The following is a 27,709-nucleotide window of genomic DNA, read 5'->3' as shown; positions in this document are numbered from 1 at the left end:
AAAAGTTTGCCAGTTTGATGGGAGACAAAAGAATCTTGCTTTAATTTGGGTTTATATTTAACTACTGGTGACATCGAGCATGATTTATTTGTTGATTTCCCTCCTTAGCCGCAGAGTTTCATAGACATCTATCAGGAGTGTTGCTGTTGTAAATCTTGGCCTCCATTTGTTGCTGACTTCTTGACTATCCTTTCCTGCCTTTACACCCCCCAGAACTTATCGTCTTTTTTAAAAAAGATTTTATTTATTTATTTGACAGACAGAAATCACAAGTAGGCAGAGAGGCAGGCAGAGAGAGAGGAGGAAGCAGGCTCCCCGCTGAGCAGAGAGCCCGATGCGGGACTCGATCCCGGGACTCTGAGATCATGATCTGAGCTGAAGTCAGAGGTTTTAACCCACTGAGCCACCCAGGTGCCCCCAGAACTTACCGTCTTAATAGCAGTCCTCTGCTTTAGCAATCCTAGTTGGCTTGGAGCCTGCGAGTGGGGCTGGTGGGCAGGGACCCTGTGTCTGCCCCCCCACCCCCTGTCTGATTGAGTTGCTCCACTGGGGTTGGTGGGGTGACCCTGGGCTGGGGGCCTGGGTTCCCTTCACATGGGCTCCTCGAGGGACTGCTTGGGCTTCCTCGCAGCATGGAGTCTGGTTCCCAAAAAGACGCTTCCAAGGTGCTTTAAGCTGGGACCCAGAAGCTGGCGTGCAAGGCCTCCACCGCCTCCCGCTGGTCATGTGGTCATGGAATCTGCCTCCCCTCCCCATTCAAGGGAGGGGACATAGACAACACGTCTTAATGGGCACTTAAGAATTTGTGGCCGTTTTAGAACTGCCACACTTAAAAAATGTGTTTCGGTATTTTGTCGTGGTTGTTAATACATATCTGTAGGTTTTGTGTGGCTCTATATACTTAGAGCGTTTTTCAGAAGTGGAGGGGATAGAGAGATGAGCAGACGTCCCCCTTCACCCCCTACCAGGGCTCAGCCCCTGCCCGGACGGAAGCCCCTCACTGCTGGGTGGGTATTGTTCTGGGCCTTTCTGTGTGTGCGTTTACATGACATGGATTCAGGTTACATAGACAGTTTTTATTTATTTTAGCATGAAAGGGATGGCGCTCTGTGAATGTTTTTGTGATTGGCTCTTTTCACATGTCCTGGCTGTCTGCCCTGGGTCAGGCCAACGAGACCAGCCCTTTCCCATCCAGCCTCTGCAGAGCATTTCATACCCTCCGCGTGTTTACCTAACTCGCTCCCACCTGGTGGGTCTTTACCTGGCTCCATTCTTTCATTCATTTCATTCAAGTGACTCTGCCGTGGATGTCCTTATACCTTTGTAGGGTTTCTGCAGAATTCAGTCTTGATGAGGGGAACGGCAGGTCAAAGTGTGTGTATGTCCTAATTGGGATGCTGCAAAATTGTCCCCACAACGTGTTTCCTCCCTTACTGGATTTATCTTGAGTACATAAAACACATTTCCTTCACTTGTATGTTGGATAGTTCTGTTTAATGGCTGGCTATTTAATGGTTAAAATTCTGTTTAATGGTTGGTTGGTTGGCTGGCTGCTTGGTTGCCTGGCTGGTTCATTGGTTGGTTCGTTGTTTAGTTGATTGGTTGCTTGGCTGGCTGACTGGTTGGTTGGCTGGTTGGTTGGTTAGCTGGTTGGTTGGCTGGCTGGCTGGTTGGTTGGCTGGCTGGCTGGTTGGGTGTTTGGTTAGTTGGTTGGCTGGCTGGTCAGTCTTCAGTTGGTTGGTGGGTTGGTTGGCTGTTTGGCGGTTTGGTTGGCTGTTTGGCTAGTTGGCCGGCTTGTTGGTTGTTTGGCTGGTTGGCTATTTGGTTAGTTGGTTGGCTGGTTTGTCCATTCACTGTGCAGTGTTTCCACTCTGGGCTAACCTCTCTCCTCCCATCGTGATTATGGGTGACACCCTTCTCTCAAGAAGCTCACAGTCCAGGAGATGGCAGGTCCCTTGGGGCATCTCCTGCTAGTCGAGTGGGGGAGGGCATGGTATGTGCAGGCTGTGGTGTGGCGCTGGGGTGTCAGGGTTTATAGTGGGGCCTCTTGCTCTCCTCGAACTTCATTAAGCAGAGGGGTTTCTTATGGACCCACTTTGACTTGCCATAGTAACTCGAGGGAGGGAAGGAGCCTGAGACTCCAGTGTTGTTGGTGCTACTGATTTTGGCCACCATTCATGGCTTTCTGGGACAAGTTCTGTCGGTGTGCCCCTTTGTAATAGGGAAACTGAGGCTCAGGGTGGTGGATCTGCTGTTGGTTTTGGGGCATGGGAGTTACCTGGTTCCATGGTGTGTCAGTTTATTTAGTTCTGAGTCCTAAAGACCACTGCCCCCGCCCCCAGGCAGGAAGTGTGTGCCCCTCTAGGGTGGGGGGCCAGTGGTCTGGAACCACTCAGGCCAGTGCAGTCGAGGCCTTGCCTGGAGTCTGGAATGTCGGGAGGGGTCGTGCAGAAAGGATGCAGACCTCCCACATGTGCTTGACTCCACGGGGACCCCAGAGAGTGTCGCTGCATGAGCAAGGCCCCATAGCCCTGTAGTGACTGGTCCTACGTGTCCATTGCACAAAGCTATTTGTGCATCTGATCTGGGGCAGTTCTGGCCCATGCCCACCCGGCCTCCTCTGCACGCCCCCCTGAGCGCTCCCTAGGTGCTGGGCCTGGGCTAGGCCATGGGTGCAGAGGGCCCCCTGCCAGTGTGACCCCAGCTGGCCCGATGGCAGCCCGCCCAGCCTCTGGGCCTCATGGAAGCAGGTGGGTTGAGCCTGTCCCTGCAAACACAGCCAGCTCCAGCCCGGTGGAATCTGGCGCCTGGTGCCATCCCCACTCCTTTCCTCTAGAACAAGGAGACAAATTACCTCTGAGGAAACTAAGACTAATCATCCTGGTTTCCCATCACGCCTGCGGGCTCCGCTGCTGGACCGGCTCCCGCTGGCAGCGCCCACGCACACGCAGCCCTGGCCACCTCCTCTGGCCTGGGCCATCCTTGCAACTGGCCGCGGGACTCCCGTCTGTGCCCTGTTCGGTCTGTAGCCCCTTGTGGAAGGATGCAGGCGGACGCAGATATGCTCCATTTGTTTCCACGAAGCCGGACGGAAAGCAGGGATGACTGAGGAGAGGAAGAAGGCGCCTCGGAGGTGCTGCGAGGAGCTGGACATGTGTCCTCCGCTCCAGGCCGGCAGGAGGAGACACGAGCCCGGTCGGGACACGGGCTCCCGCTCCTCAGGGTGCTGGGGTCTTAGTCTGGGTCTGGAGCACCCGCGGTTTTCGGCACAGCGGGAGCCAAGCCTGCTCCGTGAGGCTCAGCTGTGCCCCGACGGGATGTCCCCTGGGCTGCCCTGCTGGGTGGGTGGCTTACTACCTCGTGTGGCCCCGGACAAGCCCGAGGGGCTTCCTCTGCTCCCCTAGGACGGCCGCCCTCCTGTCTACTCCTTCTGTAGGACTCCCTCCTGTGTGCTCGGCCGTGCCAGCCGTCGCTCACGGGAGGCCTGGTGGGCAGCGGGACATCTTCCCAGGGGATGTGTGTGGGCTGAGGCTTCTCGTCTGGGGGGTCTCCAGGCTGGCCTGTGTGCAGGTGCCCTTGGCCTAGGTGGTGGCACACACGTGTGTTTGAGCCCCGGGGGGCACCTGGCCAGCCTTCGGCCATGGTGTGGGGTGGCGTGGAGATGCCAGGGGTCTAGGCTCTCGGGTCAGCCCCAGCAAGAGGTGGAAGGTGGGGGTCCCAGCCTCGGGAGTGAGTTTCAGACCTGTCCCACCTCTGACGGTGCAGACCAGGAGAACTCCCTCCCCCACGGGGGTCCTCTGTAGGAATAGTGTGCCCTTAAATAGGGCAGCGTGGGCACACAGTGTGTGCTCAGGGCCTCAGCTGACCCCTCCCCAGGTCATGCAGGTGCATGGTGGGTCCTCTGGCCCTTGCTGCCCTCCTGTCCCTCTTCGACCAAATTCACTGCACTCACTTGCAGCCCGTGTGCCTGTCACCTGTCGGGAGGCCCTTCGGGGAAGGAGTACGAGCTATTGCCAGCTCAGCGAGGCTGACCCTCCCTCTCCACCTGCTGCTCTCCTGTGGCCTTTTGGGGCCTGTGTGTGTCCTGGCTGCTGTCATCCCCTCACCGATTCCCCATTTCCTGGGCCATGCTGGGCAGCTGGATTGCCCGTGATGACAGCTTGAGTGCTCCGACAGGACTCACACCTCTCCAGGGTGACAAGTGCAGGGGGGATGGAATGCCACGGACATTTGCTGGGAGGAAAAGGCCGGTCAGGTTCCTGTGAAGAAATTCACGGCCCCTGGGGCTTTCCCCAAGGCTGAGCTGTGGCCTGGGGGGCTTTTGGGCCTCAGGAGGCTAGAGCAAGGATGGGGTGGCCGGCATTTCCCAAAAGCAGGGTGGGTGGGGCGTGTGGGCTGAGGACACCCTGCTTAGGAGCGAGAACTCGGGTTTGTGCGCACTGACTGAGCGAGGCCGGGCTGGGGGCGTCCTGCACTTGGCCCTGACCTGCTGACTGGCTCTGTGACAGGCTCGAGGTCCCCTTTGCTCCCGGCTGTCTGGGAGAACTTGAGGCTTTCAGTTCTGATCAGCTTTTTGTTCGTCCTTCCCCTCGCCTCGATGGCCCTCACCCTCAGCATGCTGCCGTGAAGGCGCGGTGAGGGGCGGGACGGGGTCAGCCCTCCCGCCTCCCACCATCTCTGGGCTCTCGTGTTGGTTCACAGAGGAGCACTCCCAGGGAGCACGTCCCGCACCCCAGCATCCTTGCCCTCGTCCCCGCACCCTGTGGGGCTGGTTGTGGGGGCAGGGAGAGGGCTCGGTGTTGTCCCGTGGTCCCATTTCGGGCTGATGTGGCCCCCACCGTGGCCAGGCTGCCCTAGGGCTGCGTCTGCTCCCATCCCAGGGCTGGCTGTGTCCCTCGCTGCGTTCCTTCTCTTTCACGGAAGGTGGCAGGGAGGCTCAGGGTTAGAACCCACTTTCTCTAGGGCCATGGCGCTGCTGGATGGAGGAGCTGGGACCAGAGTCATGTCTGCAGAGCCCTAACCCCAGGGCCCTCAGAGGGAAGGCGGCCTTGGGGGTCACCTGTCTGGCCATCTGTCTAATCCAGGAGGCAGATGCTGCACAAGTGACTTGTACAAACAATCACACAAGAAAGCTGCCTCCTTCAGCGGAAAATCTCCCCCAGGAGGCCGTGTTAGCAGGCCCCGAGCTCTCCCTTAGAAACGGAAAAACAGGCCAGAAGTGAGTGACGGGCATCGCGATGTGGAGCTCCTCGGGCCCCATGCCCGGCTCGCCCCCGTGGGAGACAGAGACTGACAGGTGGTCAGGGATGCTGTAGAGAAGGCCGGTGGAGTCCCAGCTGGAGGAGTGGGGACAGCAAGCCCCTGCCAGCTGTGGGCTCCTGGCCAGGCAGGCCCTCGTGTCCCTTCCTGCATGGGGCGTTCCATGGCCCACAGGGCAGGGTGGGCAGAGCCAGGCTCGAATCCAGCCCCCTCTAGCCACAAAAGTGCCTGAGTGGGGTCAAGGGGTGCTGAGGCCATGTGGGGAGTGGAGCCCTGGAGGCTTGAGCAGGGTGGTCATGCTGTGCACTGCACAAGCCCAGGACTCCGTTCTCAGGGACCATGGTGGTAATGCCGTGTAATGCCGTGGCCTTTGGTAGGGTGGCAGCCAGTGAGAGCTGGGCCTTTCGGGCAGGCCTGGGCCCTGGTGTTGATGTTGGCTGAGGAGTGAGAGCTCGGTGATGGGAGCCACCGAAGGGTGTTCAGGGACCCGTGTTCCCAGCGTGGCAGCGAGCCTGGCCTTCCCTGTGGTGACAGTCCCGGGGTGGGGGAGGGGAAGGCCTTGGAGGCGGCCTGTCCAGGCCCTCAGCACACGGGCCAGCCCCTGCCCTTCTGCTTTGTTTCCGTAGTTTGGTAACTGAAGAGGAACTTCAGTCTCAGCCTCCAAGGGCTTCTTTGTTTTTTTCCACCGGGTGGGCCGGGCCGCCTTGACGGGGCCGCGCGGGGGGCTGGGGGACCCTAGCTCGTGTCCTTTCTGGAAGCGGAGGAGGGAACTCGCGGGGACGGAGCAAGGGCAGGTGCGTTTCCAAGGGTGGCCGCGTGGTTCTGCACCGGCGCGCAGGGCAGTGCTCAGGGCAGGTGTCATACACACCAGCCGGCGCTGGGACGGCGGGTCCTGATGAGATCCACGGCCCGGAGAGCAGAGGGACAGGACACCGGGTGTCAGCTCCCCTCATGGAAGGACGCAGCTGCGGCAGCAGGGGGGTCACTGCACGAGGTTGGAGGCGAACATGCTGTGCTTTGGGGAACCCGTCGTTGGTACCGCGCGTCGCCTGTCATCCCCGCCGTGCGCCAGCCCGCTCTGCGATTTCGGGATGGTCGTTCCCCTTCTCCACACCTGCCCGTTTCCAGATAAAGGGCCCTCGGCCTGTGGTGTCTATGGTTCCTTCTAGCTCTAAACTTAGACGGTTCTGAGGATTTTGAAGGTGGTCCTTGAGGGAGCTCCTACGTTTCCTTTTGATGTGGACGATGTTGACTCTGCAGTGTGCAGAACCCCCTCCTCCCCTCCCTCCCCCACCTCTGGGCTCATCCCACGAGGTCACGCAGGTCCCCGCAGATGCTCTGCGGAGTTTGGCCCCAGTCTCTGCCGGGAGGGCTCGCTGCTGGCAATTCTGGGCTGTGGCCTTTGCAGGGCGAGCCGTGGAGTTCTGGGGTCGGGGAGGCCTGGGCCTCCCAGCACAGGGACTGAGTCCCCACAGCGTGGGGCCAGCATCGTTCCTGCTAGGTGCTGGGGAGGCCGCCTGCGTACCTCTCGCCTCCCAGCAGCCCTGCCGGGAACCCGGGGTCTAGAGTCTTCTGAGCCTGTGTCATGGGAGGGCCACGGCTTTCCTGTCCCAGGGAGGGCAGGGGTGCAGACGGGGGCTGTGCAGGTGACCATGGGATGAAGAGGGACCAGCCCAGACCCGCACCTATCCCCAGGGATCTCCAAGCCCGGGGGCTGATGGAGCCCATCACTGTGGGGGACAGTGCGGAGGGTCATCTGATGAGAGGGAGGTGCTGGGATGCCCCTACTCATCCCACCTGGGCCTGGGCTCTGGTGGAAGCCTGGGACCTGAGAAGGGACCCAGGGTCCTGGAGATTGGGCAGGTGGATGGGACGGCCCTGATGAGGACACCCTGATGGCAGAGGAGTGGTGAGCTCGGGCTTAGGGGCCCCAGGACTCGGGGATGGAGGATAAGTCCCCTCCCACTGGGGCTCTGGTCATGAGTGGCCTGGTGGCATCCGAAGGCACGTTCCGGTTGCAGGCCCGGAGAACAGGTTCTGATAACCCCCGGCCTGCTCCCTGAGCCCTGGAGGCCCAGGAAGCCATCCTGCTGTTTGCCCGAGACGAGGATTCGAAACACACGGGGCTTATTTAAAGAAAAGCAAAAACAATGAGAAAATGAGAAGGTGAGGACTTGAAGCCCGAGGCGGCTCCGCGCAGCTGCCCTGTGGGGAAGGCGGGGCTCTGTGCCGCGCCCTTGAGCCTCGCTGGCCTGGTGACGGTGTGAGCTGCTGGTGGTCGGCCCCGAAGGCCCTGGAGTCACGGCCGGGGGCTACCTTGGTGCCTCACGTCCTGCAGCCGTGAAATGGGGGCAGTGGCCCCTGGCAGCGTGGAGCCCTGCCGTCCGGGCCAGAGAGGCACCAGGCAGCTGACTGGGGGTCGCGGAGTGCGCTTCTGGGGGTGGCAGAGATTGTCCTAGTAGGGATGGTGGATGCGTGGCCCCTGGCCATGTTCCCGTCAGTGGTAAAATGTGTCTCTGGGGCCTGTGCCTCCTGCCCTGGGCCGTTCTCATCTATACCTGCTCGCCAGTAGGTCAGTCCCTGCATCCCAGCACACGGTGGCCCCGGGCGGGGGCGGTGAGCAGGGAGAGGTCTCACCGGGCGGGGCCTGCTTTGCACATTGTGGCCTCAGGCACCTAAGTGGGCCCTGGGCAGGGGCTTCAGTTCCCCACTCTGTCCCTACTGGGCGGTGGGGACACGCAGAGTTGATGCCCGCCAGGCCGTCACAGAGGGAGGAGCAGGGACGGCTTGCTGCTTGTCCAGAAAATGTGCCCAGGGCAGCCTTTGCTGCTGGAGCCCGTGTCTCTGGCCTCAGCGAGGGGATGACCTCAAGACCTTCTCCCGGTTGGGGTGACATGGGGCTCAAACCCAGGCACACCTGTCCCCAGAGCCGGTGTTGCTCCCCAGGGCCCTTCTCATCCTGATAGAGGCAGCAAGGGCTCAGGTTTCCTAGGAAACTGCCCTTCTGAAGGGCAGGCTCCTGTGTCAACGGGAAGGAAAGTCCACGAAAGCCCTGTCCTTCCGGATGCCTCCCAGGCCCTTCCCACACCTTTTATACAACTTCGAAGTATTTTTTTAGCTCTGGCACCAGGAGCCCCTGGCCGGCTGGAGGGGTGGCGTTAGGCCTGAACGGTCTGGCGGCCTTTTCAACTTGTTTAGCAGAGACCCATAAACATGTCCCGGAGGCTTCTGGAAAACAGCTCTCCGGTCAGCAAGTGAGAAAACAGGTTTGCAGGCTGCCCATCTGGGAAGAGCATCACCAGCTAGTGGGGTGAGAGCCTGAGGAGCCCCAGCTGGGATCTTTGATCCCTCCCCTGGCCACTGCCCGCCTTGGAACGGAATCTCAGAGATGAGCCAGAGCTTGGGGCCGTGTCACTGCGGCCGGTGAGCCGGCAGCTGGCATGGCCTGTCTCTTCCCATGGCCCGAGCCCGGGCCTGGGCTCTGCTGGCACCTGTGCCTGATGTCAGGTGACGGGCTTCGGCCAGGGCTGCAGGGGACCCGGTGTGGGGGGGCCTGGTGCCGAGTGCTTCAGATGTACCCCCACCATGTGTGGAGGGGCTGACTACACCATGTGCTGGCCAGGCCCCGGGTAGGAGCTGAGAGCCAACCCGGAAAATCACAGAGGCCACAAGTGGCCATGACGCTGTGCATGAGTGGGGGTCAGTCTGGACTGGGAGTGTCCTGGGTCCCATGCTGTCCCTTCCTTAAGGGTCCCCACCCACCCCCATGTGTCCTTGGTTACAGTGACAGGTATGCAGCTGAGCTGGGTGGTGGAAATGACATTGCTGGGGGCAGAATTTTGGGGTCTGGGGAGCACGGTGTTCTCAGGGCCCGGCCCAGGCTGCCGTTCTCCCATCCTAGTGCGTCGCCGTGTGGGGAGGGGGACCCAAAGGGGGCCGTCTGCACCTGCCAGGTCACCACCTACTGGATCAAGCCATGCCTGAAGAGGGTCCATCTACATTAGCCCTGGGTGCCATGGCCTGGCCCAGCTCCAGGCCTGCCCTCCCAGGTGAGGGGCCTCTGCTAGGGTCTTGCTGAATGAGCAGTGAGTGGGCACAGGCTTCGGATCTCTACCCCCCCCCCCCCCTGGTTATCCTGAGCTCCAGGGACAACTACTGGCTGTGGGATTCCTAGGACCGGAGAAGGGGAAACCGATGCTGGGGGACGGGTTCTTTTCTCCCCTCCAAATCCTCCCCCACTGTTAGAAAAGTGGGCTTTGCTCTTGAGGGAGTCTCGGGCATGTACATGGTCACCCATCTGGGGGCTCTGCGTCAGCCTCACGGTCATACCAGCAGTGGGGGCTGATTCTACTCACCCAAGTCACCCTAAATGTAAGGACAAACTTGCTGGCTAATGTAGATGGACCCCCTTCAGGCATGGCTTGATCCAGGGGCTTAAGCCGTGTGGCAGGAGTCTGTCTCTTCCTCCCAGGAGAGGGCGGCCTGCAGCTCCTAATTCACAGTCCGTGGGTGGGGCCCCAGAGCCGGGAGGACTCCTCCTGCCCGAGGGAAAGACCCAGCAGGGAGTTTAGTCCAGCCCTTTGCATTCTCTCCAGACCGGAGGTGCTGTGCCCTGATTGGCCCGGTGGGGCTCAGTGGCCCCTCGGCAGGGGCAGAGCCAGTCCCCACCCCCACATCCACCCTGCAGGCAGGTGGGTGCTGGCCCCTGGGCTCCCTGAAACCCAGGGCCGCACCTGCTGCTTACGCAGCCTAACAGTCCCACTCCAAGTTAATTTCCTCGGCCCGGACTCCTGGGGCCTCTTGTTTGTAGTAATGGGAGCTGGTGCTCCCCGTGAGATCTCCTGTTTGGGGCACGTGTGTGGATCCCGGCTGTGGTCCTCAGAGCCTAGAGGTTCCTGCTCTTCCTGATGTGAGCACAGGGGGGCCGGCTCTTGCTAGAGGACGTGCCCTGGCTCCCGTGGGAACGCCCTCGGGCTCTGCAGCCCTTCTCTGAGGAGCCCCCGATGGAGGATCCAGAACTTTCTGGAAGGGATGCACGGATCCCCTCCTCCCTTGGCCTTGGTTCCGACTGTTTTGCCTAGGCATAGGTCTTCTGGGGGAAATGGAATTTGGCTCTTGCTGTGAACAGTGATGGGAGAATCACATTTTAATCGGGTGACTGTGGTGGCTAAAATGTGCCAGCGGTCTCTGTGGTTCTCGTCCTGGTCAACTGGACATGCTGACCCCCAGGCTGCAGGGCAGAACCCGCGAGCTGCCAGTGCCTCGCTCCGGAAGACCTCCCTCCCTCCGCAGCCGCCCCGTCAGCAGGGGCGTCCGTCCAGCCTGAAGGCTTGCGTCTGGATGGCTTCCCACAGGGGCTGGGAAAGGGTGTCTGGGTCCCTCCAGCACCTGCCTGTGGGGGTGACAGGGCAGAGGAGCCAAGTCGCAAACCTGGGGAGGGGAGGCTGCAGGGGCGCGGTGAGCGAGTGTTGGTTCGCTCCTGGCGCGTGGCTGCGGTGGGAGCTGGTCCGGGAGCAGCGTTCTGGGGACGCGCACGTGTGCTCTTCTCAGAGCGGCCACCCTGCACCCCCGATCCCCCCCCCACCAGTTTCTCAGTAGGTTTGGAGCTGGTTCCCATTGCCCTCAGCCCTGTGCGCCTGCTGCTCCTCCCCCTGCGGCTAACCCCGCCTTCCCTTTGCCCTTTCAGCTCAGCCGGCAGATCTCCTGAAGGTCCTCGATTTCCACAACTTGCCTGATGGCATAACCAAGACAACAGGCTTCTGTGCCACGCGGAGATCTTCCAAAGGTCCAGATGTCGCTTACAGAGTCACGAAGGATGCCCAGCTCAGTGCACCCACCAAGCAGCTGTACCCTGGTAAGAGACGCGTGTGTGTTCCGGGAGGAGGGCCGGAGCCTGTGTTCCAGGTGCGGGGCTGGGGTGGGGACGGGCACGTGTGGGGACAGGTATGGCTGCGCCCGCCCACCTCCAGCCCGGGCGTAGGGCAGGGTGCCTGTGTGGCGGGAGAAGCACACTTGGCTTTCCAGGAAGCCCTTCTCCGGGGCCGCTGTGGTCTCGTTCTCATGAAACAGCCCGGGCGGCCTCCCCTTGCCCTTCCAAGCAGGTGTCTCTCTTGCCGCAGACAGGCTGCCACGACTCCACGTGCGAAAGAGTGACCTCTGGTTCTCCCGTGACGTGGCGAGGGTGAGAGAGACCCAGGGTCATGGGAAGGGACGCGCGCCGGCGCAGAACGTCATCTGGGGACAGTGACTTGAAGAGCCAGGATGGGAGTGTCAGGGCCGCAGCCAGAGGGTGCCGGCTTCTTAGAAGCAGCTGCTGGTGCCGGATCGCTGCCCTGAATTCTGTTCCCGGGCAGGAGGCGATGTTGGCTGCTGACATGGGCCGTCCTAGTTGTCCCTCTGGCCGGGCTGTGGACGCTATGGGATAACCACCCCCGACAACACGCCACCCCAGGGTCAGCTAAACCCTCGGGGCTTATCTGGACGTGGGTTAACAGCCCATGATCCATGACCGAGCCCCCAGCCCCCGCTTAAATGAGGTCGTTCTGATTCCGGTCAGAAAGGGGGGGGCAGGCAGGTACGCCCCTCGCGCCCCGGGCAGGCAGCCGCTCCATGGCTGTAATACACTGTCATTAGGGTAGGACTCTGCTTTACTTTTTGGTGACCTGGCTGTGACCCCAACGTTGGGCAGCCCGTGGACAAGTCGTGGTGTCTCTGTGCTCCCGCATCCCCCACGGGGTCCCGAAGGCCGTGCTCTTTCAGGGGCTCTGTGCTTGCTTCTGATGCCCCTTGCCCTCAGCCCGGCTTTGACCCACGGGGCCCTCAAGAGTCCGTCCCCAAGAGAGGCTGGGTCGGCCCTTTTCACAAAGGTCACTTCGCGTAGATGAGGTCAGTTGGGGTGCCGGGTCCCCTCCAGGCCTCCCGGGAGCCCACCTCTGCGTGCCCGGCTGCCCTGGGCTTCAGACGAGGTCACTGTTGGGCCCCCTGCTGTCGGGCCGCCGTTCCACATCTCCCCAGAGCTCTACCTCCGTTTTGGGGCTGAGCCTGTCTTCTAGAACCACCCACCGGGTGCTTGCTCTCATCTCCGCCCCGCATCCCCCTTGTCCCCGCATTCCCCCATCCTAGAGAGACGGAGGGGCACCGGGGAAGGGCCCCAGGGGGTGACTGCCCCAGGCCCTGGTGGCTGTGTGGGGCATGCACGACGCTGTCCCCCTGCCAGGCCTGGGAAGCCAGGCGTCCTGCCCGGGATGGATCTGCTGTCAGTCTGGTCCCCGACGCCCCGCTCAGGCTGAGAGTGTGTCCCGCCCTTTGGACACTGCATGGATCCCGGGGAAGGGGGGGGTGACGGGAGATGGGTGTGCGTCCCTCACCTGTAAGACAGGTACAGTCTCTCAGCCTGAGTTTTCCCTAAGCTCTTGAATTCGTGACTTGATGAGACAGAGAGTAAACGCTCTGACAGGGTCTTCTGGTCACGATCAGCGTGGGGAGCAGAACAGGACTGGGCAGAGGCAGCATCTCATCAAGGCCAAATGAAGCTGGAGGTGGCCTTGGGCTGATTTGAGTAGGAATTTCGGGGGGTGGGGTGGGTTCCCTTCTCCAAATCCCAAAGTATGGAGTCCTTGAAAGCGGCCACGGGACGTTCATCCAGGCCAGTGTCATGTGCCTGTGGCCTCAGGTGTGAGGGGACACATGGCTTCTGTCCCTTCTCTCTTGGACACTGGCTGACCTTTTCCCTGGGAGGCCCATCTCCCCGGTCAGGGGGCAGTGTGGCTGCATTTTGGACGCCTGTGTCTGCGGGCCAAGCCGGTGGTCAGGCAGCCTGAGTTGAGTGTGAACGCATTTAAACGAGTCTTAGAGCAAAGGACGTCCTGTCCGGCTGACTCGTGGCTGTGATGAGAAGACCTCGGAGTTGCCCAGCTACTCCGAGGACACAGGGCCCCTTCACGGGCTCACGAAGCAGTGCTCTATGGCCAAGGCCGAGCTTTGTGGGGACGTGTTCTTCCCCCAGCCTGTGCCTGTCGTGGGTGAGCCCGTGGCGCCCACCATGCCCGTTTACCTATTGGGCGGCTCTGCACGAACGTCTGCGGTCCCAGGCTCCCTGGGCCAGGGGGTCAGGGTGGCACAGTGAAGGCCCGGCTGTGGGGCCACCCTCCTTCCATTTAGGTGATGTCTGCACAGGGATGTGTCCTCCCTGATTCTGAGGGACCTTCCTTGTCTCGCTTACACCCAGTGGTCCAGGTCCTGCGGTCAGTGGGACCCCGTAGTGCGACTCTCAGCATGGGCCTTTCCCAACATTTGGCCCTGGGTGGCCCTAACAGGCTATAAGGACAAGGCAGAGCCCAGAACTGGGACGCTTTGGGGGGCAAGCTGGAGAGGGTGACCCTGCTTTCCTGGGGGTCGGGGACTCACCACTGTCTGCCTGCGAGGGGACATCAGTAGAAGATAGGCCCAAGACCCTAGAAGAAGCCATCGGAGATTCTCCGTGAATACAGGAGGCCGTGTGTCCCAATGGGCTGCCCTGACTTCCGGGACCCCAGGACACAGTGAGCTTCCCCGTGACCCCAGCCCCTCCTACATTCTCGTGCCTTGGATTGGGGTCCTCTCTCCAGTTGTCCTCTGTCTGGTAAGCTCGGGGCCATGAGCCTCCCTTCATGTTCAGGATCTGAAACAGGGCTGGGATGTAACAGTATCCCCCCACCCCCTTTGGCCTTTGCCCCAGACCTTCCCTCCAGGGGAGCCTAGGGCTCCAGATTAGCTCCCGTCCAGCAGAACGTCCTGTCCGGGAGCTGTTCACTTAGTAGGATTCAGTTTAATAGTGATGCCTTTATTAAGTTCCTGCTGTATACCCAAATGGCCCCAGTGCCCTTGGGCCTCAGCGGAGGGAACAGGAAATGACCTCAGGAAGTAATTGGGCCTCTCCCCTGTGACTCTGAGAAATCTAGTGGGAAGGGTGGGACCCAGACGCTGTCCCCCTAATGGCCAGACAGCGCGGGTCATGGGCGTGTCCGCGTCCCGCCCACACCACGCCTGGAATAGACCATCTCCGGTGACAATAAAGCTGTTGTATGTCACCAGCAGGGAGATTCATGTCAGGCATAAGTTATCCTCTCAGGCTCTCTGAGCCCAGATCTGCTCGCACGGGGGTGTAAACACTGGGACACAGTGTCCTCACGAGTTGGGGGTCAGGGCCTTGGCCGTCCCCGGGCTGTGCTGTTGTTCCCTGATCTTCTCTGTATTTCAGGCGGATCGACAGCTGTATATGGCACGGAGTCATCTTGGGCTGGGGATGGGGCAGATGACCCTTGAGATGTGAGGGAGGGACCATACCTGTGCCACTCTGGACATGGACAGTGGCTCCGAGCTTGGGTTAAATGACCCCAGCCCCTTGGTGCTTGTCCACCCCCAGGAACCCAACAGGGCCCCGAGGTCTTGACCCTGGTCTTGCAGTGGGGGTTCTCCTGGCCTGCTCAGTGGATGCTGCTCCCCCGGGGTGGGAGGTAGGGCTGAGGTGGTGGCTCTGACTCCCCTCACGTCCCACGTGTGGAGGGACAGCATGGAGCCGAGGGCTCTGTGACCCTGGCGACCTCAGCACACCTCTTCCCAAAGGCTTCCTGTCTGTACAGAAGGGGGGGCCTGACTCGGCCTGTCCTGGGACGGATGGCCGTGCTGCCCAGCATCACCTCGCACTGGGGAAGGGACCTGAGATGTCCCCTTTGGGGAGGGAGACCCTAGCCTGACCCCTGGGGCTGGGGGCCTTGGGCCTCCATCCCCCCATGGCACCTTAGCTGGGGGTGTGGGGCCCGTGGGGCGGACCTCTCAGCTGCCTTCTGTGTCTGCCTGGGACCTCACGCGAGTCTTTGAGTTGGACTTTGGGGGCCCGTTGGTTTCCCTGATAGAAGCAGCCTTGGCCTCTCTTGCCCTTGGCTCGCCCTGGCAACATCTCCCCACCCTGGGTCCTGCAGAGGTCACGGAAGCCACAGCCAGGCCGTACCCCTCCCCACCCTGGGCCTGGTGCCCTGAAGGTCCCCTTGTCCCCGACATGGCACCCTGCCACTCTCTGCTCCCTTGAGCAGAAGCAGAGGCCCTGCCCGGCCGCACGGGCATCGTCAGCAGAGGGCGCTCACGGATAGCGTCTCAGGGAGCGGCACTGACCCAAGCCTTGTAGCCCCACAGGCCTCGGGGCCAGCTGCGCGAACTTGTCACACTGGGTCTGACAACAGGGTTGCTCCTTATCCAGGCCCATAAGCCAGGTCAGAGCCCTTCTTCCGCGAGGGTGCCCGTGCCGACGCCTTCTGGCCGCTTCAGCGGAGTGTTTCCTGGTGGCTCCGGGGACCAGCCACACTCACTCTGTGCCCCGGGCCCGCGGCAGAGCTGCTCTTCCACCGGCGGCATCGATGGGGAGGAGGCGCCGAGAGTTCCTGCCGTGGCCCGGGGAAGGGCGCGTGTCTGTGGGGAGATCTGGGGCGTGTGGAGCCGGCCCGTGCTCCCCTCGGTGGGCTGGCGTGGGCCTGGCCGTTGATGACCTCGTGGTGTTTCTGTCCTGAATCGTAAAGAGCATTCCCTGCCATTAACATAAGGGATTCACTGTTTTTCTTCCTTTTTAAAATTTGGGTTCAAGTCTTCCCATTTCTTTCTACTTATCTTCTCTTTTGCGTATTAGCCAGGAGATGTGGTCCCTGCCCCTGGCCTCCCTTCCGTCCCCCCCCCACCCCCGTCCCTACCCTCCTCCTGAGGGCAGTCAAGGAGACACAATCTGCTAGGTATAGCCTTAGGCACTATGGAGGGTATGAAGACGCATCTGAAACAGCCCCTGCCCAGAGGGAGCTGACATTCTAGGAGGTTCTAGTCAGGATTTATACACAGATGTATTGAGGTACAGGTACCGAGGAGATATATTGAAGGCTCACTGATGGAAGGACCAATGAGGTTTGCATTTGAACTGAGCCTCCAAGAGGGTAGGCTTGGTCATGTGGTGATAGGGAAGGGCTGCAGGAACAGTTTGATCCAGGGACGGGTATGCAGCAGGTGGCCATGCACCACTGTACTCATCAAAAGTTGGAAGGTCCCCAAGCCGGTTTGTCTGTAGAGCTGTGACTGCGTGTAGTTAGGGGCTCCTGACTGCCTTTTGATCTCTGTCTTCTGTTACAGCATCTTCATTTCCTGAGGATTTTTCCATTCTAACCACTGTGAAAGCCAAGAAAGGCAGCCAGGCCTTCCTGGTCTCCATCTACAATGAGCAGGGCATCCAGCAGATCGGCCTGGAGATGGGCCGCTCTCCGGTCTTCCTCTATGAGGACCACACGGGGAAACCAGGGCCGGAGGATTACCCCCTCTTCAGGGGCATCAACCTGTCAGATGGCAAGTAAGTGAGCCCCACGCAGCAACCCAGTCCGACTCCTGCTGGGGGTCCACGCAGGCCGCCTAAAGCCTGCTGGCTGGCAAGGGAGCTGTGGCAGGATGCCCTTGGTAAAACAGCAGGAAGCTGCCCCTGTGCACACAGGCGGGCACCGGGCAGAGAGGACGGGTCTCCGGTTGTCGTCTGCGTCTTCGTGGGGGGTCCTTACGTCCCCCTGGGTCTCCCCTTCTCCTTCAGATGCACTAGAATATCTCAAGTGCTATCCTCCTAGTCTCGAAGGGACATTGAAGATGGTGTGGCTATGCCCAACTCCTTCCAGAAAGGATGTGCGACATCCTTTTATTTTTTTATTTAAATTCAATTAATTAACATACAGCGTATGATGAGTTTCAGAGCTAGAGTTCAGTGGTTCATCAGTTGCGACGGACACCCAGCTCTCGTTACGTCATGTGTCGTCCTTAACGTCCATCCCCTGGCCACCCCCTCCTCCCACCCCGTCCCTCCAGCAACCCTCAGTTTGTTTTCTGTGATTAAGAGTCTCTTAGGGTTTGTCTCCCTCTCTGAAGTCGTCTCGTTTTATTTTTCCCTCCCTTCCGCTAGGCTCCTGTTTTGTTTCTTAAATTCCACAAGTGAGTGAAGTTCTACGGTGTCTTTCTCTGACTTCTTTTGTTCAACGTAACACCCTCCAGCTCCAGGCACGTCGTCGTAGACGGCAGAGTTCGTCCTTTCTGACGCCGGAGTAGTGTTCCGTTGCGTATATGCGTACCGTGTTTTCTGTAAACGATGCACGATGTCCTTCAGGACGCAGCCACATTAGATGTGGGCGTGAATGATTTAAAAAAAAAAAGGACCGGTCTTTGTGGAATTCTCTATCTGGGGCATGCCGAAATCCTGGTAGTGTGAAAGTCAGCTCCTCCGTGGCTAACGCACCATGTGCCTGATCTTAGAAGCCCCTCAGGGTGTGCTTCCCGTGTTTCTCACTGACAGCTCCACAGCGATCCCTCCTTCCTGCCACTTTCCAGCAAATCCCGTCTTCCCCAGCAGCCCCCCAGCAGTTTGCTGTGGGGTTCAGGTTCACATGAGGCTGGACCATGGCATCTGCCGGCCCTTGGGCAACCCGGTCTGATGGCAGAGGTTGGGCTCAGAGCTGCCCAGCCCCATCGTGACTGTTGTGGTGTCCCTTGGGTTGGAGACCTGTGACCCAGGCCCCCGTCACCCACCCGGGCTGTTTCTTTGCAGGTGGCACAGAATTGCCCTCAGCGTCCACAAGAAAAATGTCACCTTGATCTTGGATTGTAAAAAGAAGACCACCAAACACCTGGCCCGCAGTGACCATCCCATGATAGATGTCAATGGCATCATCGTGTTTGGGACCCGGATCCTGGATGAGGAAGTCTTTGAGGTAAGAGGAGGGGAGGCTGTCCCACGGTCACCTGGGACCAGAGCCGGCAAGGGGTCACTCCTGCCTACGGCCACCGTGGCTGCTGTTGGCAGCCTGTCAGGAGACAGACGTGGGGACAGCTGGCATTCTGACGTGGCCGTGGTTTCTGTTGGCTGCGGCCTCTGCTGCAATCCCGAGGGCTCTTTGTGGCCTGTGGGAATGGAGAGGCTTTGTGGGGACAGCTGTGTCCACCCTTGCCCAAGGGGCCTGGGGACAAGCTTGGGAAGGGCACGGGCTTTGGTGAGTATGGCCTGGGGTTTGCGGATAGACGTGGACTCCTACCATCTGGTATCTGAGGGTTGACTTGGGAAGGGGGCAGCTACGGCTGTGGGGACCGGAGGCCAGTGCCGGGCCAGGTGCTTGTGCTGCAGGAAGGCACATGCCACCATCCTTCAGAGGTGCTGTCCCTTGGCAGTGCCCGTCTGCTGCCTGGAGCCGGGTTTCCTCAGGGACGGGGACGGGGCCCAAGCAGAGTCCTGCATTTCCCTCCTCTGAAGACTGGAGTTCACTATAAGACAGTGTCAGAGAGCCCTGTACTGCAGAAGCAGGTCACCTCTGCTGGGGCCAGCAGTTTCCAGAAGCCCTGGGGGAGCACTCTGGTGTTCCCTGAGGACTCTCCCATGTCCAGATGCTTAGGCTTTGCCTCCTGAGGAGCCAGGGCCCCAGCCCTGTGGCAGGGCCCTGGGATCTGCATTCTAGAAGGCACTTCAGGTGACCAGTGGCCCCTCTGGCTGGGGTGAGGTGACACCAGACCTCGATATGCTGGCCGAGCCAGAAGGAGCTGCTTTCCTGGGAGCACCCAACACTAGAACTGCACACCTGTGGGGGAGCCCTGGGAGAGCTCAGGGCCCAAATCCTATGGGGGGAACCTGGCTGGGCCGCCTAGCCCGTCCAAGACCTGGGGTCCTTGTCTGCAGCTTGGGCCAGCGGCTATGTTGAGCCGGGGGTGCGTGTGTGAGGCCGTGCGGGCCTCCCGGTGCGGCTGGGGCCGGGCCGGCCTTGGATCGAAACGGCAGGTTGGGAATGTGCTCGGAACGGCTGGCCTGAGCGGCTGCCAGGCATGGGAGGCCTCGTGGCCGGCGAGGTGTTCGTGTTCTGCCGGCAATGTTTTCCCAGACGCGGACTTTCCTGGCGGCTGGACTTGCTCACGTTGGAAAATGTGACCTGACTTTCGCAGCAAAGACCAGTGGCCCAGTGGCCCCCGGAGCGTTCCGTCTGGCCTTTCTCCTCCCAGAGCAGCCACTGAGCTGGGCACGGCGGCCCTTGATGCCCAGCCAGCCTGGCTCTCACGGCGAGGGAGGAAGAGTCTTTATTTCTTTTGAAACAGAAGTGACTTAAGTCTTGTATTTTCTGCCGGATTTCAAATAATGGCCCTCCCCGTGCCGGGCACTTGGCTTTTCCCCATTCTTCACAATGGGGAAGGGGGGGCGGCTCCGTTGAAAACGACTTCTGCAGCAGCTGCGTTCTTCCCCCGGAAGGATGTCTTCCCCTCATCAAAAGCCACTTTGTCCCACAGCTCTGCAAGGGCCTGGTGAGCTGGAAGGATTGGTGGTGACTTTGGTGGGGGCGCCCATCCCCACGGGCATACACAGAGTCCCGTGCTGACTGCTGTGTCCAGACAGGGCTTTACTGAACTCTAGAGAGCTTATTGGGGCACTGGGGATTTTCCTGGGGTGCACGGGGCCCCACAGAGGCCCTTTGTCCCAGGTAAAGTGCCGTCCAGGGCAAGAGCCTGCCATGGGGCTCGCAGCTCCGGGGAACCCTTCCCCCCAGGGGCAGACCCTCGGCCTGGCTGTGCAGGTTGGCAGTCCCCGGTCTCCCAGCCCTGGTGTGAGCTGCTGACGGTTCTGTCCTGCTGGACAGGGGATGGGACCGTTGGGTCCCTTCTGAAGCCGCCCCAGGAGGAAGGTACAGGCAAAGGTCCCATGGGCCTTGGGCCTCATCCATTTCCTTTCCAGCTGATAACCGGCAGCCCATTGCCAAACCCCTCCAAGCCCAATGACTTCATCTGGGAAATGGGCGGAGGAGGCCTACACTGTGGATGAATCTGGGTAAAGTGCCTGCCCCAACCCCCCGCAGGCCCCAGAGAAGCACACTTCCCCAGACCCTTGGCGGTCAGAGCTGAGGCCCTCTGGCCCTTTGTCCACGTTCACCTGCAGGGACATCACTGATGGGCGTGTGTCCAGGGGGCGGCTTGGGCTCATAAGCTGTCCCTCCTCTCCACTTCTACAGACTCACCTTGCAAGTTCAGTGCCAGGATGCCTGCCTTCGAGACCAGGGCCTCCAGCTGGGCAGGCAGGGGGCTGGCCCAGAAGGGCTGGCCAAGGGCATGCACCCCTGAGCTGAGGTTAGCCCTCCCGGGACCTGCCCTGGCCTGTGCCTGCACGTGGCCATCCCAGTCCCCAGGGCTTGCGCTGGGAGCCATTGTGCTCGCACCCCGCCCCAGGCAGGGGCCCCTGGCCAGGCCGTCCGTAGTGCTGGGCTGGTGTGAACTGGAGGGGCTTAGGCTGGCTGGCGGCCACTGCCTCGCTCCTTCCCCTGTGGATCCCGGCCCGTGGGTTCTGAGGCGGAGAGTGCGTTTTGCGGGGTTGCTCTGGGCCGCCGTTGACCACGGTATCATTGGGAGCTGTGTGTTTCGTGTCCTGCGGCTTCGTCCCAGGGTCCCGGGTGGCGTGGGGGCTGCGTGGGCTGAGGGCCCACCATGAGGGAGGTCAGAGCCATTCTTCAGAAGAGGACGGGTCCTGTGGGCTTCCCCGTGTAGGAAAAAGGCTTGTTTTCCTCCAGGGCTTAGGAACGAGCTTTGTGTTTTTGGAAACACAGACGAGAGTGCCAGGGAAAGTGAATGTGTCTGGCAGGAGTTGAGAAGTGGTTGTTTTCCTTCCGTGGTAGAGCTGGGGGGGAGGCCAGCCAGGGCAGCGCTGGCCAGCAGGGCCCGTGACGGCGCCTGCCAAGTGCTCTGCCCTACCGTCACCCCTCGCCACTCCCGGGACGCTGGCACCAGAGAGGTAGAAGAACCCAGAGAAGGTCGCCTGGAAGCCCATAGGGGAGCTGGGTAGGTCCCCAGACCTCTTGCTGCTGAGAGCCTGACGGTCTGCTCTGGTGTCACGTTGCGTGGCAGGCGCCACACTCCTAGCAGCCCGTGCTTCTGTCCCCTTGACCCATGCCACCGGGACCTCAGGAACTGGGTCACAACCTTCCCCAGCTGGAGCCAATCCCAGGTGGTCCCAATGATGCCAGGGACTGCTTGTTCTCTGGGCCCCACACGGGCCCCCAGGACATCAGAGTGCCCTGACCTGTGGGGTCGGTGAAGCCCCAGAACCTTCCAGAAGGAGCCAGCACAGGCTGTTTGCAGGCTCACTGGCAGCCAGAGCTGGACTTCTGTGCCTGGCCTGCCAAGCACTGTCCCCAGAAGGGCCCGGAAACACCAGCTGGACGGGGGCACCGGCGCCTCTCCCCACCCTTTGCTCCTCAGCGGGGCCTAGAGCCAGTGGGTGTTCCAGATAGAGGGGTCTGGAGGGTGGGGCTTGGCCGGGGTCGGGGAGGGCCTCTGTGTCGGGGGGACCCCCACCTCTGGTGAGTCGGGAACAGAGGGAGGCCCACCCCAGCGGACGGGGGGCCCGGGCGTTCTGGGCTGGGCGCCAGACCCACTTCTAAGCTCTCGGGCGTCTCGAGGGGCTACAAGACTGAGTGGACTGCACACCGGAGCCCCGGGTGCCGGCGGGAGAAGACGGCAGCACCCCCGAGTGGTGGTCCTCCGGCTGTCCACCCGCCTTCCATTTGGAGAGACAAGGGGTTTACCTCATCTCTGATTCCCGTTTTCCAGAGGCCTGGCTTTTCCACTGACATGTTCTTTCCTGGAATGCAGCTTGCCTGGGGCCAGAGCGGGCCTCTGCTGGGCTGGGCTTTCTGGGCCATCCTCGAGGCGGCCGGGGACCCTCTGGGGAGCGTAGAGCCCTCTCCGTCCACACGCATGGTTGCGGGCATCAGCGTCTCGAAGGCGAGAGAGCTGTGGGCTTGGTGTTGGAGGCCTGGGTCTCTGAGCTCCCAGGCCCCTCCAGGGACCATCCCGTCACCCGCCACGGGGATGCACCAGGGGACCCAGGGCCAGCGGAGCATGTGGGCCGTGACTGGGGAGTTGCGGGACGCTCCCTGCAGGGCTTTGTGGCACTGGGCACCATCTGCCGGAGGGTCCTTCCCTCTGGGGCTGGGAGGCAGCAGTTTTCTTGGTCTGTTTCCGTCAGCGTCCCGTGGGGGGGTTGTGCTGACCCAGATTTCTCTGTGGAGATGAACTGCGGGTGCGTTCCGAGGGTGCTTCTCCTGTCCTCTGGAGGTGGTGCATTTGTGGGGCTGGGGCCAAACCTGAGCTCGTGTTCACACGCCGGGGGGGGGATGCACGTGGGGAATCGGCTGCGGCTCGAGGCTCTGGGGCCCTGCCCGGAAAGCCCCCGTGCCCCCCGCATCCCCACTGTTGATGTGGGTTCAGAGGCCCGTGTGCCCTGCCCCCCACCCCCCCTCCCAGCCGGGGGGAATTTCTCCTGTTGGTGTGGCTAGTTAGACCCATGCTGGGAACAGGAGGAGCCAGCCTCCGCAGTGGGACCCGGCGAGGAGCATGTCTAGAAGCCTCCCAGGTTTGCACAGCAGCTGAAGAGGGAGCCCTGTCCGCATAGCACCCTGTCCCTGCTCCAGCCCATGTCCCCTGACTTTAGATGGGGACGTGGAAGCTCCCAGGGCTAAGTCATGGGTCCGAGTCATGGCCCTGGGAGAGCGGGAGGGCATCTCAAACCCAGGTGCTCTGACCTCAGATGGCATGTCCTGGGTGGGGCCCACAGCGGGCAGAGTGTCCCTGAAGAGCCTGGTCCGTCGGCTCCATCCCTTGGCCCACAGGACCCTGCCCCTGCTAAGTGGCTGTCCACGCTGTCTCCAGGGGCACCCCTCTGCCTTGTGCGGCCGTGTGAGGCCCAGCCCCGCACCCATCGGGGCAGTTCTCTGGCAGACCCCAAGGGAGGCAGAGGACTGAGCAAGGTCAGAGCCTCACTCCCTGGTCTTTGGCTCCACCCCCTTTCCAGGGGCCTTCCCTATTCCCAGGAAGGGCAGAGACATGGCAGTCCCCACGAGTCTCCACAGTCTGGTGTCTCGGAGGGATAGAAAAGGATTGTCTCCCAGTTTTGGAGGCCAGAAGCGCGACCTGAAGGGGTCAGCAGGGCTGTGCTCCTTCCCGAGGACCTTGGGTGGGGGTCCTTGCTGCCTCCCCCAGCTCCCGGTGGCCCCAGGGTTCCTTGGCTTCAGGCTCTGCTCCCAGCTGCACAAAGCTCTCCTCTTCTTGTCTGTCTGTCCCTTGTCTTTCTCCTGAGGACGCTTCTCACGGGATTTGGGGCCAATCCAGCGCGGTCTCCTTTGAGAACCTGAGCGTCCTTATATCCACGAAGGGCGAATTTTCAGAGAAAGTCCCGTTCCCAAAGTCTGGGAGTAGGACTGGGGGGTGGTATTGAACCTGTTTCCAGACCAGCCTGGAAGGGGGTTCACCTGTTGATTCCTGCGGGGCCTGTGAGGGTAATGAAGCGTTCATCACTGGGCATGGGCTGGTTTCCAGTGGAGGCTTTCCCGGTCTGCTGTTGAGTCCGGCCGGGGAGGCAGGACGGTGAGTTCCTCCCGGCTGGAGGGGATGGTCCTGGGCAGCCCCGCGCCTGCCTCCTGGCTTGGATGGGCGACTGCTGGCCAATGAGGACGGTGCACAGGGCTTTTGAGGTACACTTTTGTCTCCAGCTCAGGCCCAGGAAGGGCTGGGCAGTGGGCAAGCCCGGGCTGGGACTTGTGCCCGGTGCAGGCGTCCAGCGGCCCGCGGGTTGGGAGGGGGCCAGTGACCAGCTGGATGTCGGGCGGGATGCCTGCCTCACGGAGGCTAGCTGGAGCAGGGGGACAGTGGGTCTCGTGTTGATGCCCACACCCAGGGGCTTTTGTCTGTGCCTCTGTGGTCAGGGTGTTTGGGGTGGGGCCTGAGCTCTGAGGATGTGCCCCTGGAGCCGGCCCGGGTCGCCCTGGTCCTGTTGAGTCAAGCAGCTGGGGCCACGTCTGTCTCTACCCAGGATGGGGGGTGGGGGGGTGGGGGTGGCAGCTAGGAGGGGTCAGAGAGACCCCACAGAGTCAGGCAGGCCCTGCTTCTGTCTACGTGGTGTGGGACCTGGTAACCCCTGCTCCCTGGCCTGGGAGGGCTTCAGGATTGCTCTGTGGAAACTCTGAGTAGTGAGACCCTGTCCCGGCCCAGGGATGGAGCCCTGATGCAAGGCTGGGAGCCCAGCCTTGTGGAATGACCTGCTGATATGCGGGTCCCCGGGGAGGATTGGTGCCAGCGCTCCAGGGAGGGCATGTCGTCTCGAGGTCACCTGCAGGGCTGCGGCAGGGACGGGCTAGGGCCCATCTGTGGACGCAGGGGGAGTTTTTGGCTTTCCTGAAGGGCCGGACCCTGCAGCCCATGCTTCTGGATGCAGAGCCCTGGGAGCCGGCTGGCAGCGGTGCCCGAGCTCGGGAGCTGCCCCTCTGGGTGACCGGAGGACAGGGGCTCCGCTGTGTGTGTTGGGGGGCTTTTTCTCTGTTGCTTCCCGTTGTCAGGGGGCCTGGGGAGGCTTCAGCCTTGTCCTGGCCTCCCCCTACATTCGCACGGCTTGGTCTAGCCTGGGACTCCTTCTCCTCCTGGGAGGTGGGGCAGCCGGGCTTGTGAGTGCCGGGGGAGCACTGGGTGTCCCTCCTCATCCAGCGAGCTGTCCGAGGGCCGCGAATTGTCAGACTCTCAGGACCGCTGGGGGAGGGGAGGGGCGTGTGCCATGGCGGTTATGATGACAAGGGTTAGTACCATCATTCCCGTCCCTGTGTTGCAGATGAGAGAGTTGGAGGGGCCATGGAGATCTGTGAGACCAGCCGGCGGGTGGGGGGGCCGGGGCTGGCATCCAGCCCTCACCTGCAGAGTGCCGGCCCACGAGGGACGTGCTGCGTGGGCCTGCGTGGTGGCAGAGGGGCTCCCCAGGCCCGTTATGGGCCTTCAGCATCCCTGGGCCTCCAAGGGGGGACATCACCTTGGGACAAAGAGACTCCTGTACTGGGACGTCTGTGTGGGCATTTGACAAGTGACCCTTTCCTAAGTACGTGTCCCTGTGTGGGGGCGTGGGGGGGCCTCTGACGGTTGTGCGAGCGCCTGTCGGAGGGCTTCCTCTGAGCCCGTGGAAGGGCGAGCGCAGACTCACTTTCCCACTGTGCTACTCTGGATCTGTACGGAAGCTCCCGGCGCCCGGAAGGACAGGCCCCGTGAGGTCTGCACGGTGCGGCCTTGCCGTCCAGGGGGCCGGGCACCAGGCCGCGCTGGGAGGCTTGTTCGGGCAGTGGCTGTGCCTCCGAACGTCTTCCTTCTGTTCTGTTTGGAAAAGCAGATACTGGTAACACCCCTCCCAGCGCTAAGGAGGTACCTCCAGCCCTAACGGCTGACAGCCTCCTGATAATTCCCTGACGATTCTGCACAGCAGCCCGGGATGGGCATGTTTTGTTGGCTCCTCAGTGCTCATGGGCTACCTGGAGCCCAGAGAGGCAAAGCCACCTGCCCAAGGTTGCACAGCAGGGAAGTGTAGGGCCAGAGGGTCTGGACGTCCTGGATCAGAAGGACATTCCAGTTTTCAGGTGGAGGGTGAGGGGCATTGGGCCTCTGACGTCAGACTTCCGTCCTCCCTTGAGATGACTTGCCCACCAGCCCGACAGACCGCTGCGTGCTAACTTGCCTCTTGTTGGTGACCCTCCAACCGGCCCCTGGGCCCCAAGGCCTGTGAGTGCCCCTCAGAGTGACCCTTCTCCTCCCTGCCCCAGGCCCAGGTGCTGTTCACTTCAACCTGGAGCCACTGCTCTCTGGTCACGCTGGAACTCCCAGGCCTCTCCAGGTGGCCTCTGTCCAGCTGAGGCCAGTCCAACAGTCTGTGCCCACAAGCACACCCTGGAGAAGGGTCTGGCGGGTCTCAGAGACACTGGGAGAACTCGTGGCCCTCCCGGGGGCGTACAGTTCCTGGAGGACGGGGTTTCCTCTGGGTGCACACGGCCCTCTCCAGAGCTGGGCCTTACTCGCCTACAGCTCGTGCTTCTGAGGGGCTGTGTTGGAAGCCGCTTCTCAGAGTTGGGGAGCACGGATTATCCCCACGGGTGAGTCACGCCAACCCAGCCTGTCTCTGCCAGGCCTAGTCGTGGTGTTCGCAGCCGGGATAGCCCAGCTTTGGGGTGTAGCCCAGGACTCTGGCAGGAGTCACAGCACGTGGCTCTCGGTCACGTTGCCTGCCTCGCACGGCGGCCTGCAGTGAGGGTGGGTCACGGAGCAGGTGGGGGGCTGCAGGTGGAGGTGCACGGAGAGGCCTGGCCCCCAAACTGACCCCTGATGCCCCCCGCCCCCCCGTCCCCCACGGCTGCGTTAAATGACTCCAGCCAAGCCCGACAGTCACAGGTGATGCCCAGTTACTCTCTTGATGGACTGATACGGCTCAGAAAGGTCTTCCAGGCTGGGACCAGGCCCTGGAGCCAAGGAGATGAGATCTGGCGGGACGACAGTGGGTTTCCTTACCTGGTTCCAAACAACCAGTTGTGCCAGTGTAGACCCGGGGGATGTGGGGGGGCAGCGTTTCCTACGGAGAAGGTGGAGGGGTCGGTGTGTGCTGAGCCCGTCAGCGACCGCAGTGTGATGTGGGGCTACAGTAATGTGTGCGGGACCGAGGGCGAGGTGATCGCGGGTGTGGACCGTGTTCCGCGGAGGCTGAGCTGAAGACCTGGGTCTGAGCCTGGGACGCGCAAGGCGGGGTGGAGCGGGAGCTGGTGCCCGGGGCTGGAGAGTCTCCTCCAGGGGGATGGGGATGGCATGGTGGCCGAGGGGGGACCCCGGAGAGGCCGGGTACGGATGTGAACCTGTGGCACCCACCTCCTCCAGCGGGGCCCAGCTCTGGGGCCCAGCCACCCCAGCAGGCCTCCCTTGAACCCTGGCGGCTGGTCACTCGGCCACTGGGGCCACCTCCTGGGAAAGCGTTAAAGCTTGAGACTTGTGGTCAGAAACATGATTTCTTCATCTTTGTGTCCACGAGTCTCACGATAGGGCTGCTGGAGATGCTGGCCGCGTGAGCCAGGCAGGGGCTCATCAGCACTTCCCGCAAGAGACGCTGGGGGCCTTTGTCCGGGGTCCACGCTGGGGTCCACGCTGGTGGCCTGCTGGTCATGGTGGCAGTGGAGGTAGTGCAGGGGGTGGTGGTAATGGAGCTGGTGTGGGTGGTAGTGATGCTGGTGTTGGTAGTAATACTAGTGATGGTGTTGGTAGTAGTGCTGGTGGTGGTAGTAATACTGGTTTGGTAGTAATGGTGGTGGTGTAGGTAGTGATGCTGGTGGAGGTGCTGGTGGTTCCGGCAGTTGCTCATCTGCCCGGGTCCCCCGGGTGCCAGGCCCACAGCGTGAGCTACACCCACCGTCACACTCTGTCCTCAGGACGCTCCCGCCAGGCAGGGCTTGTTGTCTTTCACCGATGACAGTGGTGGCCCGGGGGGACGGAGCATGCGCACGGGCCCACAGCGGGTGAGGGAAGGACCCAGCCCCCGGCCACCGTGGTTGGTGCCCCGCGGCTCCGTGCAGTGATTCCCAGGGTCCTTACTCCT

At 61.6% G+C, this 27,709-nt stretch overlaps 1 protein-coding gene across 2 annotated transcripts in view; it reads left to right on the top strand.

Annotated features, from left to right (window-relative positions):
- COL5A1 (collagen type V alpha 1 chain) overlaps nucleotides 1-27,709 on the top strand; it is a 138,839-nt gene that overhangs the window by 24,577 nt on the left and 86,553 nt on the right. For both annotated transcript variants that reach the window (XM_047699330.1, XM_047699329.1), the window contains exons 2-4: nucleotides 10,946-11,113; nucleotides 16,405-16,618; nucleotides 17,852-18,014. In XM_047699330.1, the coding sequence (XP_047555286.1) occupies nucleotides 10,946-11,113; nucleotides 16,405-16,618; nucleotides 17,852-18,014 (545 nt within the window). The remainder of the gene's footprint in view (nucleotides 1-10,945; nucleotides 11,114-16,404; nucleotides 16,619-17,851; nucleotides 18,015-27,709) is intronic.

Source organism: Lutra lutra, chromosome 13 (genome assembly GCF_902655055.1).
Source record: "Lutra lutra chromosome 13, mLutLut1.2, whole genome shotgun sequence".
Taxonomy (NCBI): domain Eukaryota; kingdom Metazoa; phylum Chordata; class Mammalia; order Carnivora; family Mustelidae; genus Lutra; species Lutra lutra.
Note: the sequence above shows the minus strand (reverse complement) of the source record. Positions and strands in the feature narration are given on the sequence as shown.